The sequence below is a fragment of the Pogoniulus pusillus genome, chromosome 22 (genome assembly GCF_015220805.1).
Source record: "Pogoniulus pusillus isolate bPogPus1 chromosome 22, bPogPus1.pri, whole genome shotgun sequence".
In the NCBI taxonomy this organism is placed as follows: Eukaryota; Metazoa; Chordata; class Aves; order Piciformes; family Lybiidae; genus Pogoniulus; species Pogoniulus pusillus.
In genome coordinates, this window is record NC_087285.1 from 20464009 (window position 1) to 20479637 (window position 15629).

Sequence of the window (15629 nt, forward strand, 5' to 3'; positions counted from 1 at the left end):
TGTGCTAAAAATCCACTGTGTGCATGCAAAGCAATGGCCTGTTTGCCTAACCAGAGGTGTGCACTGCTTGCTCAGCTCTGGAGCTTGCATAGCTGAGCACTGCTGCTTATGGGGGCCCTGGGGTGGGGGACACACCTCAGACTAGCTTAGGTTCGAGTCTTTGTTTCTCAGGTATTACTGGGGACTGTAATTGCAGGTGATTATGGCTGAGCAAAATCAATAGTTAATTTAAGGAACCAAGTCCTGCCCCTGGGAGGAATATTAAACTGCAGCAGGACAGGCTGGGAGGTGACTGCTGGAGAGCAGCCCTGTGGAGAGGTACCTGGGAGTGCTGGTGGAGAACACCCATGGCACAGCAATGTGCCCTTGTGGCCAAGAGGGACAATGGGATCCTGGGGTGTACTAAGCAGAGTGTGTCCAGCAGATCAAGGGAGGTTCTCCTTTCCCTCTACTCTGCTCTGCTGAGACCTCATCTTGAGTACTGCCTTCAGTTTTGGGCTCCCCAATTTAATAAGAGGGACAGGGACCTGCTGGAGAGGGTCCAGCAGAGGGCTATGAGGGTGATGAGGTGACTGGAGCACGGCCTGATGAGGACAGGCTGAGGGACCTGGGGCTGCTTAGTCTGGAGAGAAGACTGAGAAGAGATCTAATAAATATTTATCAATATCTGAGAGCTGGGGCTCAGGAGGGGGAGTACAGGCTCTGCTCACTGCTCCCTGGGATAGGACAAGGAGCAATGGATGGAAGCTGCAGCACAGGAGGTTCCAGCTCAACACAAGGGGGAACTTCTTTCCTGTAAGGGTCCCAGAGCCCTGGCACAGGCTGCCCAGAGAGGCTGTGGAGTCTCCTTCTCTGGAGCCTTTCAAGGCCTGTCTGCATGTGTTCCTGTGTGACCTGAGCTAGACTGTATGGTCCTGCTCTGGCAGGGGTGTTGGACTGGATGATCTCTTTGGGTGCCTTCCATCCCCTGACATCCTGTGAGCCTGTGAACAGCTCCTTCCCCACCAATGCAGGTTTCCTTTTCCAAGGGCAGCACAAAGGAGTGCTGGTGGTGCCTGATGGGTGTTTGGAAGAAAGCTGTTCCCGCTGTGAATGACAGAAATGAAAGATGGGAAGATTTGTGAGGTCACCTAAGCCATGTAGGTCAGTGCAGGATTTTTCCCTGCAGCCTGTGCTGCTGTCCTTTTGTGAAGTCCACTTTCTAAAGGCTCTCTGATGTGCTCAGAAAGGTGGCCGTGCTGAGAAGCATTTCCTCAGTAAGTGCTGGGATTTGCATTTAGAGTTGGAAATTGTAATTAAACTCTGAGCTCCTCAGCCACCTGCTGAGGCCTGCTGTCTTCAGAGCAGCTCTCCCAGTTAAGGAACCAAACGTTTTCTTTAACTATTAAGCAGTCATCTGCTGCTTTTGCCTGCTAATGTGACAATGGAGTGGAATCAGTTGACAGAGTCCAGCACGCAGCCTCCTGCGATGGGAGGTGACTGCGGCGAGGTAATTACCAGCGTGCTGAAGGTAATGAACAGTGCTGTTTGCACTCAGCAAACATGGTTTGAAGAAGGCAGGGAAATGCTTTTAAAAGGGCAAAGCAGGATTTCTTCCTTTCATTTCTCACCCAGCGTGCACAGAAGCAGCTTTGTAGGCGAGGGTGCACCTGACAGGTTTTCAGTGAGTCTCTTCAAGAGCTCTAATTTTGGATTAATCTTTATTGTCTCCATTAAAGTGCCTCTCCTTTCAGTCTTTTGTCAGGTGCTTGGCTCACCTGAGCCTTTGCTGTTGGCTGCACTTAGGGTTTTGTGCTATACCTGTGTTTTTGCACTAACCTCTGGTTTTAGAATCAGTCAGGGTTGGAAGGGACCACAAGGGTCAGCCAGTTCCAACCCCCTCTTTCAGTGACTTCTTTTTATCACTCTCTGAAATAAATTTCCCCTTTCCTGCCAGAAGGCAAATCTGCATGCACAGTCCACCCTCAGTGTGTGATCAATGCATTGGTGCAGAAGTGAATGCCTTGCAGTACATCTTTTTATTGCTTTAAATACCTTGACTTCTCCCTAAGTCTGTTCTGAACCCTAACTGCATTTCGGTACCAATGAGCTCCAGTTCCACAGCTGTGCCACTCTCCATTACACACATACCTAGAATCACAGAATCAGCCAGGGCTGGAAGGGAGCACAAGGAGCAGCTAATTCCACCCCCCGCCATGCTCAGGGACACCCTACCCTAGAGCAGGCTGCACACAGCCTCAGCCAGCCTGGCCTCAACCACCTCCAGCCATGGGGCCTCAACCACCTCCCTGGGCAACCCATTCCAGGCTCTCACCACTCTCATGCTCAACAACTTCCTCCTCACCTCCAGCCTGACTTTCCTCACCTGCAGCTTTGCTCCATTCCCCTCAGTCCTATCACTTCCTGAGAGCCTAACAAGTCCCTCCCCAGCTTTTTTGTTAGCCCCCTTCAGATCCTGGAAGGCCTTAACAGAGCCATGCCTACCCCCACGCCCCATGGAATTGATCCCCCTCTTTACAAGACAAGTTCACAGAATGTCAAATGTCTTAGTTTGAGTTTCCATTAAAAAATACCATTCTGCTGATAGGGCCTCCTGAGCCAGGCTGAGATCTGCAGTCCCACCTGGATGTAGAGGAGATAAATACTTAGCTGTTGGTCGGTAGTTTGTGTCCAGGAGACTCTTTGTAAACCAGAAGTGTGACCATCTGTTGGAGTGAGGACTTACAGGAGCAAGGCTGGTAGATAGTTCCTTAGAGCTAGTACTCATCAGGAACGGATGAAAATTGAAGGAATGAAAGGTTTGGTTTACCAAAATGATTTCAAGCCTTTCTTTCTACCTCTCTTTTACTCAATTTTCACTCCTTCTGTGTGGTTTGCTTCCAAGTAGAGCATATGTTGGCATTCCCCAGCAGAAGTGCCTGATGCCTTCTAGGAGCTTGTTTCACTTTGAACTTAGCAGCTCTGTGTTGCTGAAAAGCTTGGCTGCATCCTGCTTAGCTGGCCCTTGTGCCCTTGAGCCCAGCTCAAGGGAGTTTCTTCCTTGAGGGAGTAAGAGGTTCTTGAGCAAGGTGAAACCTCCTGCTAGATAAGCTGTTATGGAAGCTGCTGAGCGTTGCAGTGAAAGTGGAAGCATTTGGGATGTTCTGGAGGCTCCCAGGGTCAGCCTGGAAACAGCGTAGGTGTAAGCTTGTTCCTTTGCACTGTGAGGTAGCTGGAGATGCTGCTCCCAGTGTGCAGCTGGCATGCAGGGTAGGTGAGAAGAGCAGTGGTTGGCTTCTGGTACCCAGAGCATCTGAAACAGGACTGCTGTCAGTGCCTAGCAATGACGTCTATCCACAGCCCACAACTCTGAGGAAGATGGAAGGCTGGATCTAAACCATGGGATTGAGGAGTACCTCCCAAGCCTTCACTTGGGCTGTGCCCAGCTTGGAATGTGACCCAGGTGTGTGCTGCTCTTTGTGGGAAGGCAGATCCGGCCGAGTGCCTGTTGCAGTGCTGAGGGTGCCAGCGTGTACATCTGCTGTGCAGTACAGATGTAAGAGGAGAGGGCTCCTTGCCAGCTCTGCTTCCACACTGACAAATTACAAACTGCTGTTACTGGCAACTTGAGGTTGCTGAGTTCTGTTTGGATGGGGAGCCAGGAGCCGCTCCACTTGCGAGCAGCCAGAGGATTTCTCCTCTGTCTCTGTGCTGGGAGAGGACCTGGCATTAAAACAACCTAGAGACTGTTTTCCCAGGTGACTGTGCTCTTTGAAATTGAGCAAGCACCCACTGCACCTATGCTTGGTGCTCCTTTCTCTGGCTGGGAATGCCACTGAGGCAGTTTTCCTCATCAGAGTACACCTGGTGCTCCTGTGAGGCTTTTGCCCAAGGACATTTCCAACTAATCCCTGTCTGCAGAGCCCATCCACCAGTTACCTGGGTTTCACAATGTCTGCATCTGTCAGTCAGGAAGAGTTGAAGGCATTTCCTTCTGCCCATCCTTCATGGCCAGCAGCTCCACTCCTTCTCTGTAAAGAGTTGCTCCAGCTCTGAGAACCACCTGAGCAACTTCGTAATGATCATCCTGCCGAGCACAAGGCTGTGCTTGGAATACAGAATGAACCTCCTTCAGCAGCAATTAACAGTCTGGATCTTAAATACTTAAAGCTACATGATGCTCAGACCACTCCAGCTGCATAGCAAGTAGCAGCATGCTTCTGCTGCTTTAGCTCAAACTGGTGTAGAGAAGAGCTTTAGAAACATTTCACTTCCTAACAAACAGGAGTTGGCTGGGCACCACTAAGAGGGAGAGTTCTTGGCCAACAAATAGGTGACCTAAAGGACAAGTACCAAATGCTGCTGTGCCCCAGAAAGCTGCAGTCACTCAGGTTGCAGCATTACCTCTCCTCTGATCCTGATGCTGGCAGGAATATGGAGTGCCAGTGCCAGCCCAACCCTCCACTCCTGCCTGCCTCTTCTCTTGACTGCAGTCTCTGTGGTCCAGAGCACAGAACTGTAATTAAGCCAACTGCTTGTTCTGAAATAGGCTCGTTGAGGATAAATTGGTGACCTGTTGCTGGCTTTAAAGTGTTTTGCAGAAGGGGAAAAATCCAGCACAAACTGAGTCCTTTGTTAGTTTTTTTTTGGGGGGTGATTTATGTTTCTTTCTCTCCTGGTCTCTCCAGGCCTACTGGAAAAAGATGAATCAGCTTCTGCAAACCTTGAACCAGAAGCTTGCAACTCTCAGCCATGGGCAAGAAGGGATTGTCAAGATCAGTGCTGCTGTCTCAGATAAGCTGGTTGCCTTTAAAAGTAAACCTCCAGCAATTCAGAGAGAAATCCTGAGCGTCTGCAGTGACCCTTACACCCTGGCTCAGCAGCTGACACACGTGGAGCTGGTAAGTGGGAACAGTTCCCAATGTCTGCAGCCAGAGATATTATTTTAAGCCATCAGCTGCTGAGTATTCCAGACATAACCAAGCACTGTCTGCACTGCTGCAGCACATCCTGTGCTGCAACTGCACTGCAGCAGGAGGCAGGGTTTGACAGGTTAAGAGATGCTTGGGAAGCAAGGCGTAGATCAGGAGTGTTCTGTGCCTCTTGGGGTGACTCACTCTGCTTTTTCAGCTTGCCTGGCTGTGAAATGCGAGTCATAGTCCCAGGAAGGTCAAGAGTTTCTCACTCCTGTAAGGTGCTCTGAGCCCCACAGCATGGAGGTGTTATTAAAATGCTGGTTGTTAGCCCTGCTCTTCATTTGAAGAGCTATTAACAGTTTGTTCCTACAGATACACAAAGCCTCTCACTTGTCTGAGGTGTCTTTCATTCTTCCCCATGGAACTTTGTGCAGGGCATACAAGAGGGTGCAAGTCCTGCTTGTTTGTACATTGGTTTGCAGTCTATCCTCAGGGTTTTGATACTGACTGCCCCAGCTGCAGCACCAAGGCATTGGACACTGATGTGTTGCACAGCATTCTCCCAGGTTCAGGTCCTCCGTGTAGACCTCCTGCATGCTCCTAGAAGAACATAAAACGTTGCTGCCATCTGCAGATCTCTTGATGATGTAATGATTGCCTGCCCTCCTGTAGACAGCATTCATCCTTGAGAGGAAGGCTGGGAAATGGGCTGTGGATTGGAGTGAATATCATGGAATTAGCCTTGGGAAGTCTGAAGGTAGTTGATACTCTGCCAAAAAGTGAAACAGCTCTGACACTCCAAGTTCAGGATCATGTTCTCACCTTAGTTTTCAGAACATGCAGCTTTGGCTCTCTATGCTTTATAAAGCTTAAGCCAGAGAGCAGAAGTCCTTTTGCCTGGAGTTTTTCCCCTTGCTTTTCCTTTCCTCCACAATGCAGCTGTCTTCCAAGGGGAGATTCCCTGTAACCAGGGCACTGCTGCACTCCTGCACATGATGCAGCCAGGGGTTCTCCTTCCACTTCATCGCAACCAGTGGTCCCTACATTCTCTTCCACTTACTGCAGCTGGTAGACCAGCTGCTCTGTGCTGAAGCTGCCTGATGCTTATTTGTTGCAAAGAATTATTGCCTACTGACTAAATGTAGTGGTGAGAGCCCTGTACAGTTATCAGTGGCAAGGTGAGAAGCCAAGAGAAGTAGTGTGGGAGCAGCCATAACATTTTCACTTTCACTTAAGTAAAGCTCCCATTGATTTTTTTGTTGCTTGAGAGCCTGAGCTTTGGGCTGCAGGAATTCCAGAATGGCTCCTCTGAAATACCTTTGTGACCTACAACTTACTGAGGAGATTTTTTTTTCCCTGATCAACATGTTTAAGGGAATTGAGAAGCCTGTGAAAAGGGCCAGTGGTGTGGCTGGGGCTGCCAGGTTTGCTCAGGAGCTGCTGGAGGTGGCCTGACTGTCTTTTACTTGAGAGACACCTGGATGCCTGATCTGCTCTTGGTCTACTTAATGCCTGGGACACTCTGCAGTGTAAGCAATGCCTTTAAGCCTTTAACGGACCACAAGAACCTTCCTTTCCCACTAATGCCCCAGGGCATCACCTGAGCTGCACTGGGTAGGGAGGTAGGGTCAGAACAGTGTGTGTATGTGTGTGCAGATGAGCAGCAGATTGCTATGGTTACCAGATCACAGCATTGCCGCTGGTTTAACAGCTGCTAAATAAGGCTGTTGAGTACTGCTGGACCACAGCAGCACCAAGCACAGAGCCAAGGTCTGGTGGCTCCCAGATGGGCCCTTCTGCATCCAGCACCTTTCTCTCTGCAGTGGAGACAGCTCTTACTGGGGCTTGTCAGCAATGAGACATGTTTATTCTCATTTTCTTCTTTCTGCTGAAATAACTCTAATTGTTCTCAGGAATTTCAGTGTCTGGCTGTCTACCAGTTCAGTAACACCATTCAGAGCTGACACATAGTGAGGATGTCTTACCAAGAGAAACAGACTGCAGGGTGCTTTCTTACTTCTTTTCTTTCTTTTTCCCCTCCTCTAATAGGAAAGGCTAAGCCACATTGGACCCGAGGAGTTTGTGCAGGCTTTTGTCCATAAAGACCCTCTGGATGGCACCAAGGTATGATTTGTCCCCATGCAAAGTGTGGTAACTATTTGTTCTAAATGAACCTATGTGATGAGAATCCATAAGAGCAGGGCCTGGCTGCTGGTGACCATGGCCAGGCCAGCCCATGAGCTGCATTGGCACTGCAAGGATGGGACCTGCTGATAGAGCTGGCACTGGCAGGCCATTGCCTTTCCTTCCTGGTGAGTGTATGTCCCAGACTGAGACCAACCAGCACACTGATGTTTTGCTTTCTGGCTTGTTCCTCCTAACCTGCTTTGACAAGGGCAGATGGCTTGGGGCTGTGCACAGCCAGGGAATGTCTGTTCCAAGTGCTAAAGGTTGTGAGGTGATGTAATGCCCCTGGTGTGTGCCCAGACACCACAGTAATGACTCAGTGCGTCATGAATCAACATACTTTGCTCTGTCTGCACAATGGCTTTTAACCCAGAGCACCACAAAGAATGGGGAGTCTGAGCAGGGCTTCATCCAGTGCCTGTGGAAACCAGCTGGAATCTTTCCACTTGTTCCAACGGGGTCTGAAACAGAATTTCAGTGAGTGCCTCAATGAAGAAAGAGTCTTCCTGGCTGGAGAGGGAGAGTTGCAGATTTCACATACTGCCAGCAAAGAAAGAGAGTGGAAAATTCTTCCCCAGAACTGCATGTGGGCTCCCACTGGGGCTGTACATCAGTGGCAGGATGTCAGCATTGCTGCTGAACAGAGCAGGAACATCCCAGCTTATAAGGCTGCCCAAAGAGCACTGTGGTGAAAGGATGGATGGATGAAAAGTGCATCACTGGGCTCTTTCCTAACTGGAGTTATGAAGATTTTGCAGTTGGTTTTGGGGAGAGAGCAGGGGGCAGAGATGGTGTTTCAAATATTCAGAGCATTGATCACATCCTTCAGGAAGGAGGCCCAAGGTAGAGATGTGTCAGAAACATGAAATAGCAAAGCAGTTACAGTGAGATTTCAGCAAGCTGCTGCAGACATGAGGGACAAGGCTGAAAATGAACAGTTTTCATTATCTGTATCAAAGGAAAATGAAAGAGATCAAATGAGGGCACTAAATTTGAGTGGATTTTGGAGGAGTGGGAGGCACCAGTGAGTGAAATTTGGTTACTTTGAGCTATAGAGGGGAAGAGATGTTAAGAGAGAGGAGAAAATGATCAGTAGTGAATTAATGTATGCACAACACACATTCATTTGCCCAGAGAGGTTGTGGCTGCTCCCTCCCTGGAGGTATTGAAAGCCAAGTTGGATGAGGCCTTGAGCAACCTACTCTAATAGGAGGTGTCCCTGTCCATGGCAGAGGGGCTGGAGTGGATGATCTCTGAGGTCCCTTCCAACCCTTAAGCCATTCTGTGATTTATTTTTGAGATGCTTTAAAAATACATTTCCAGTTTAATTTTATTTTTTATAGGTGGTCTTCTCAGAAAGTAGGTAGGAATTTCTGGCTGCTCAGGAGGTGCTCCACAGCATGGTGCTGTGCTTTCTCTTTCTGACCCTGCCTGTATCCAGAGTCACAGGTGAATGAATACTCTCTCACTTGGAGAATTATCTTGTGCACCACGTTAAACTCCATTTCTGAAGGGGTTTTAAGACACCCAGCTTAGAGAATCTGGGTAATCCCACCGAGGTGAACAGATCTGTGTTCATGCACTGTGATTTTCTTCTTAGAGGGATGCATTTCTGGGAAACGTTCTTCTTAGAGGGATGCTCTGGGGAAGGATGAGCTTGACAAAATGAACAAACCCTCTGATACCCTCTAGTGGATGTTAGCCGATGTTCAGCTGAACCACAGGAGCTCTAAAGAGCTCCTGGGTTCTCGTGGCTCTTGGTGCCATGGGTCAGTTAATTAGAAGGGTTAGGTGATGGGTTGGACTCGATGATCCTAGAGGTCTTTTCCAGCCTGGTTAGTTCTGTGATGCTGTGAAGAAGGGTCACTGCAGGCTGTATCAGTGAACACTTGCTGCAGGCAAAATGGGGCCATGATCTCCTCACTGCTGTGAACTGTGCAGTGTGACACACACAGCTAGACCCTGCCATCTGCCAGCCACCCACCTGCCTGCTGCCTGAGCAGGGCCCTCGATGCACAGCCCTCCATGTGCACCAGAGAAACGTGGCCGAGAAGTTCCTTTGTGGAAGGTTTGTCTTGGCCATTGGGCAGCTAACTGAAACACAGTTGCCTGTTTTCCTCCTCAGACTTGTTTCAGTGAGCAGAAGAAGACCAGTAACCTGGAGGCCTATGTGAAGTGGTTCAACAGACTCTGCTATCTGGTCGCGACAGAGATCTGCATGGTGAGTGAGAAGCAGTGTGACATGTCTCACCACCTGCGCTCGGAGCAGCAGCTTGAGATCACACATTCATAAGCAGACCTGGGGATTTGTTTCTTCTGACCTAGCTAAGCATCTGAGGGTAGGTTTTAGTGAAGTTGCCCTTGCAGAAGCACCCTGATAAACAACAAACCCGTTGCAGAACAGAGCTGGCAGCGCACAGGGGATGCACCGTCCTCTTCAAATCATAGAACCAAATCATAGATCAAGCAGGTTGGAAGAGACCTCCAAGATCATCCAGGCCAACCTAGCACCCAGCTCTGGCCAAGCAACCAGACCATGGCACTAAGTGCCACATCCAGTCTGTTCTTGAACACCTCCAGGGACGGTGACTCCACCACCTCCCTGGGCAGCCCATTCCAATGCCAATCACTCTCTCTGCCAAAAACTTCCTCCTAACATCCAGCCTAGACCTCCCCTGGCACAACTTGAGGCTGTGTCCCCTTGTTCTGTTGCTGCTTGCCTGGCAGAAGAGACCAACCCCACCTGGCTACAGCCTCCCTTCAGGTAGTTGTAGACAGCAATGAGGTCTGCCCTGAGCCTCCTCTGCTGCAGGCTGCACCCCCCCAGCTCCCTCAGCCTCTCCTCACAGGGCTGTGCACCAGGCCCCTCCCCAGCCTTGCTGCCCTTCTCTGGACACCTTCCAGCACCTCAACATCTCTCTGGAATTGAGTAGCCCAGAACTGGACACAGCACTCAAGGTGTGGCCTGACCAGTGCTGAGTCCAGGGGCAGAATAACCTCCCTTGTCCTGCTGCCCACACTGCTCCTGAGCCAGCCCAGGATGCCTGGCTGCTTTGCCTGCAGGGACAGAGCGGGGGAAGGGCATTAACCAGCAGAGCAGAATCTTCTGCTGCTGCTGCGATGGGAGTGTGAAATGCTGCCCTCGGGATGTGCCCACTGACTTGAAGGCGGCTAGCAGAGGGTGAGGCACTGCTCAGGGCTGCCTGTTCTGTGCGAAGGCATTAACTGAAGTGAGCCTGGGAACTGCCATTCCCAGGGAGGTGGTTGAGTCGCAGTCCCTGGAGGTGTTCAGGAAGAAACTGGATGAGGCACTTAGTGCCATGGTCTAGTTGATTGGATGGGGCTGGGTGCTAGGTTGGACCGGATGAGCTTGGAGGTCTTTTCCAACCTGGTTGATTCTATGATTCTTCTGTGTCACTGCAATGAAAGCTTTCATTTCAGAGCCTGCCAGTCACCAGCATCCACTAGATTGCTGGAACAGAGTTAGGGCCAACGACTGGTAACAGATGGCCCAAGCTAAGTGTGGACCCGTGCTAGGCACAGGACAAATGCCTAAAGATGCCCTCCAATTCTGCATATGCTTCTGACAGATATTTGTATGGTTTAATTTGCAGCCTGCAAAAAAGAAACAACGAGCACAAGTCATTGAGTTCTTCATTGATGTTGCCCGAGAGTGCTTTAACATCGGGAATTTTAATTCACTGATGGCAATCATTTGTAAGTACAGCTTCCACCCAGGTGTCTCCAGCAGCTGTCACAGCTGGAAAAGGGAACCTGACTCTCATCTGTGGCTCTCTTTTGTTTCTCACTCCTAGCTGGAATGAACATGAGTCCAGTGTCCAGGCTAAAGAAGACTTGGTCAAAAGTGAAGACAGCCAAATTTTTCATTCTTGAGGTAAGGGGGGAAAAAGAAGGAAAAGAAAAGAGTTTAAAAAGGTGGTGATACACTGCTGAAATTCTATGCTGTCTTCAACTATCTAAAGAGAGGCTGTAGCCAGGTGGGGTTGGGCTCTGCTGCCAGACAACCAGCAACAGAACAAGGGGACACAGTCTCAAGTTGTGCCAGGGGAGGTCTAGGCTGGATGTTAGGAGGAAGTTGTTGGCAGAGAGAGTGATTGGCATTGGAATGGGCTGCCCAGGGAGGTGGTGGAGTCACCATCCCTGGAGGTGTTGAAGCAAAGCCTGGATGAGGCACTTAGTGCCATGGTCTGGTTGACTGGATAGGGCTGGGTGCTAGGTTGGCCTGGATGAGCTTGGAGGTCTCTTCCAACCTGGTTAATTCTATGATTCACAGGGCTTTGTGTCTATGGAGAATCTTAAATGTGTAGGCTGGCCTGTCTTTAGGGTTTGCTACTACTGGGTAGAGCTGTGTTCAGAGGACTCAGGTCACCTCCTAACCTATGTGTCTTCTTTTGTGTACCTAGCACCAGATGGACCCCACTGGTAATTTCTACAACTACAGAACAGCACTGCGGGGAGCTGCACACAGGTCCCTCACTGCGCACAGCAACAGGGAGAAGGTAGGTGAGAGCACACCTCGCTTGTCTCCTGATGGGTGGCATGCACTGCTGCTGAGGGTGGCTCAAACACTTGATACAAATGCTCTTCTCCCTTTCATGGGTCACTAGTGCAAGGCTGGCACACTGCTGAATCACACAGAATCATAGAATGTTAGGAGTTGGAAGGGACCTCAAAAGATTGTCCAGTCTAATCCCCCTGCCAGGGCAGGATCACCCAGGGCAGGTCACACAGGAACAGTCCAGGTTGGTTTTGAAAGTCTCCATAGAAGGACACTCCACAGGTTCTCTGGGCAGCCTGTTCCAGGGCTTTGTCTCCCTCACAGTGAAGAAGTTTTTCCTTATGCTCATGTGGAGCCTTCTCTGCTCCAGCTTGCATCAATTGCCCCTTGTCCTGTCATTGGACATCACTGAGCAGAGCCTGGCTCTGTCCTCCTGACACTCACCCTTCACATCTTTATAATCATGAATGAGGAAGTGTAGTTGGAGATGTTAATGTGTGGCTGAAAGGAGTCTGAAATGGATCACAGAGCTTTGGTAGAGTTGCTCTGAGACACCAGGAAGCTAAAGAGGGCAGGACTCAGGGGCATGGAGGGCTCTTGTATGTTTGGAAAAAACACCTTGTTTTGATTGTTAAACCTAATGGAACAGGTGTTAGAAACTGCTAGGGCTCTTGTTTCAGCATGGAGCATCAGCCTGGCAGGCCCTGCTGGAACTGGGCTTTGTCAGAGCTGTGCCAGCCAGGCCCCCATGCAGACCAAGTCCTTGCTGCGGGGTCTGTGATTTGGGATGGAGAGCAAAGGACACAGCATGCAGAGAGGAGGCAGCTCTCCATTTACCATAGGGAGGGGTGACAAGTCCTGCAAAGAAGTCTGGGCTGAAGCCACTGGATCAAACCTGGAGTGAAATCCTGTCCTTGTGAATGTTGAGTCTGTTTGATTGCTGCTGCCATCTCAGTGAGCAAGAACCGACGTAGTTTGTCAGTGCTGGTGGCAGATATGTTCCTTTCTGGGATGTCACTGCTGCTGCAAAAAACCAGCTTGACAAGATCTCACTGCAGAGTCCTCCTGGTTTGTGCCCCAGTGTGTTTCTCCTTGATTTTCTTATTTCTCCACTCAATTCCCTTTTGTTTTATGAAAGAGGGTTTGGGTTTAACACTGCAATTGCATGCAGGCAGAAGTAGGTAATCTCTGTGCAGAGCATGGCTAAAGCAAAGCGGACACTGCACGAACAAGCAGAATGCAGGGTTTAGCATTCAGCCACTAGAGGAGCCAGGGCACACCCCTGTGCATTTGATGTAAATCTGCTGAAGCTAATGGAATCTCACAGCACTTACAGCAGAACGAGATCAGCATCTGGGTGCAGGCTGACTCAGCTCCAGTGTGGGTGAGCTGAGCTGTTCCAAAGAGTGCTTCTCTATGCAAAGAAGAGATGGTGGCTTTGGATGTTTGTGACTGGCAGAGAAAGTCTTTGGGGCTGCCCAGGGAGGTGGTGGAGGCACCGTCCCTTGAGGTCTTCAAGAAAAGCCTGGATGAGGCACTCAGTGCCATGGTCTAGTTGACTGGCTAGGGCTGGGTGCTAGGTTGGACTGGATGATCTTGGAGGTCTCTTCCAACCTGGTTGATTCTATGATTCTATACTCTCAGAACCCACAGCAAGGACCTCTCTATCTGAGGTGCTCTGCAGCTTAGCTCTTCTGCAGGCATCAAACAGTTGCTTTGTTGTTTGACTTAACTTTCCTGTGGAAGTCAGCAATCTGTGTCATATCCCTGCCCTTAGCTGGTTAAGGCTGAGGGCAGAGAGGTTTCTGAATGGAAAAGGATCCCCTTGTTGTAAGTAAAAGCCTATATTCTGTTTCCCTTCTGTAGGTAACATTAGTTCAAGAGAATGATGCTTAGGGATATGGTTTAAGGTCAATCTTGTAGAGTAGGGTTCTAGGTTGGGCTTGGTGATCCTGAGGGGGACACAGTCTCAAGTTGTGCTGGGGGAAGTATAGGCTGGATGTTAGGAGGAAGTTCTTCACAGAGAGGGTGGTGGAGGCACCATCCCTGGAGGTGTTCAAGAGAAGACTACATGAGGCACTTAGTGCCATGGTCTGGTTGATTGGATAGGGCTGGGTGCTAGGTTGGACTGGATGAGCTTGGAGGTCTCTTCCAACCTGCTTGATTCTATGAAGGGCTTTGCCAACCTGCATGCTTCTGTGATTCTGATTTAGTAGCTACTCCCAGTGGGTGTTTGACAGTGTCAGATACAGCAGATCCTGTAATCCTTGCTCTAGGAGTTAAGGAATTTTGTTGCTCTTTGTAAACAAGAGTATCAGTTATATGTTTTAATGAGTTTGAATAAATCTGAAAGAACAGGATCACTCTTTTTCTCCAAAAATGTTGTTTCTTGGCCAGCTTGTAGTGAAGCTCACTCTGAACAAGATGTTGATCTGCAGACTAACCTGCAAGGATGTGAATTCCCAGTTCCCTCCACCTCTCTTCTTGACGAGTGTCACAGATGGAGGCTTCAGGCCACAGTCCGACTGCTTGAGAAGGAAGGTGCCCTGGAGGCAGCAGAGGGTTAAGTCTGGCAGCAAGAAAAGCTGCCTGCAGGCTCAGGGGAGTTAATATTTAACTGGCAGGCTCACCAGAAAAGTTACTTTCCTCTCAGGATGGGTGTCTTCACTGCTGACTTTTGCACAACACTTGAACAGAAGCACAGCTCAGGGGCTAAACTATGTGCTAAGAGGGAGACAGGGTGAGGCAGTAACCTGGGACACCCTCCCTCCTCTTCTTCCTCCTCTGTACATACATCTCACCCCAGTCTTCCATGTGGCAGTGGCCTTCTGGCACAGAGAGTGCTGCTGCTTTTACCACCCACAACCTGCAGCACGGGTTGTAAGAGAAGGATCTCAATACACCCCTGGAGGATTCCCTGACCTCAGTCTGCACTGGTCCTTCTCTGCATGTGCAAACAGCAGAGTTAGAGCTCCTGGTTACTGGTCCAGGAGCAGGCTTGTGGCAAGGCAGTGCAAGGCAGCTCTCGGGGCAAGGCAGTGCAGCAGCAGAAAGAAACCTGCCAAAGTGAGTGGTGAGAGAGCTGGTAATGAAGGGCTGATGTTTCATACAGAATTCAGAGGGGGTTACTCATTAGGAACTGGGTCTGGTTTTATCTTTGCAGTCAGCTGACCCATGCCACCTCCAAAATGAAGCTGTTCCCTTGAGAAAGGCTGCATTGTGCTCATGGTATGTCTGTGGCTCTGACACGATGAGTGTGCACAGGGCACTACTGTGTGGTGTTGCTGGCTGATGCTATGGAGAAGGACATGTCTGGTCTCATTAGCTGTCTTCTTTCTGCAGGAGGCAATTGTCCTTCAGCATGTGGGTGGGTTGGATGGCATGGGGGGGCACTAGGAATGCCATTAGGATGGCATTAGGAATTTCTGGCACTAACCCAGATGTTATGCTAGTGAAGTGCCTGGATTGAAGCCAATGTTAGGGTGTAGCTGTATCCACTTCTGTTGCTTTTGCTGCAGGAATTTGGGCACCCAAACACACAAGATAACATATTTTCATTGGGGAAATAGTCAGTAACTCTGGAAATGTGTAGAGAATTGGTATCCTAGGGTATGTCCTAGAGGTCTTTTGGATGCAAACAAGCTCTGCCCATGCTCTGAGCTGCCTGGTGGCTTTGTAGCTGTGTTGGCATGGCACAGAGCCTGCATTCATACACCTTCCCCTCTCAGCAAGGCTTTTCATTTATGTTTAGTACCACTAATGATGATGACCTAGCTCCCAGGCAGTGTGGAGCAGGGCACAACAAGCTCACATCTGCCAGCAGAAGATATGTAGACAGAACCTGGGAGTAAATTTCTAGCTGAGGCTCAGTGTCTGGCTCCAGCTCTCTGTGCCTTTCCACTTTTACAAGATCACACTGGTTAGAGAGCAATCATCATTTTTGGTAGAAAGCAAACCACACAGGCTGAATTGTATTCTTTTCCTCAGGTTGATTGGTCCCTTTTGAATGATACAGAATTAAATCCTGA

General features: G+C 49.6%; 1 protein-coding gene across 5 annotated transcripts in view; it reads left to right on the plus strand.

The window, feature by feature from the left end:
• RASGEF1C (RasGEF domain family member 1C) overlaps positions 1-15629 on the plus strand; it is an 89123-nt gene that overhangs the window by 60061 nt on the left and 13433 nt on the right. For all 5 annotated transcript variants that reach the window (XR_010306469.1, XR_010306468.1, XM_064162137.1 and 2 more), the window contains exons 5-10: positions 4668-4880; positions 6945-7019; positions 9208-9303; positions 10697-10799; positions 10898-10977; positions 11507-11602. Coding sequence is in view for 3 of the 5 variants with exons in the window: in XM_064162137.1 (XP_064018207.1) it covers positions 4668-4880; positions 6945-7019; positions 9208-9303; positions 10697-10799; positions 10898-10977; positions 11507-11602 (663 nt within the window). In the remaining 2 variants the exon portion in view is untranslated. The remainder of the gene's footprint in view (positions 1-4667; positions 4881-6944; positions 7020-9207; positions 9304-10696; positions 10800-10897; positions 10978-11506; positions 11603-15629) is intronic.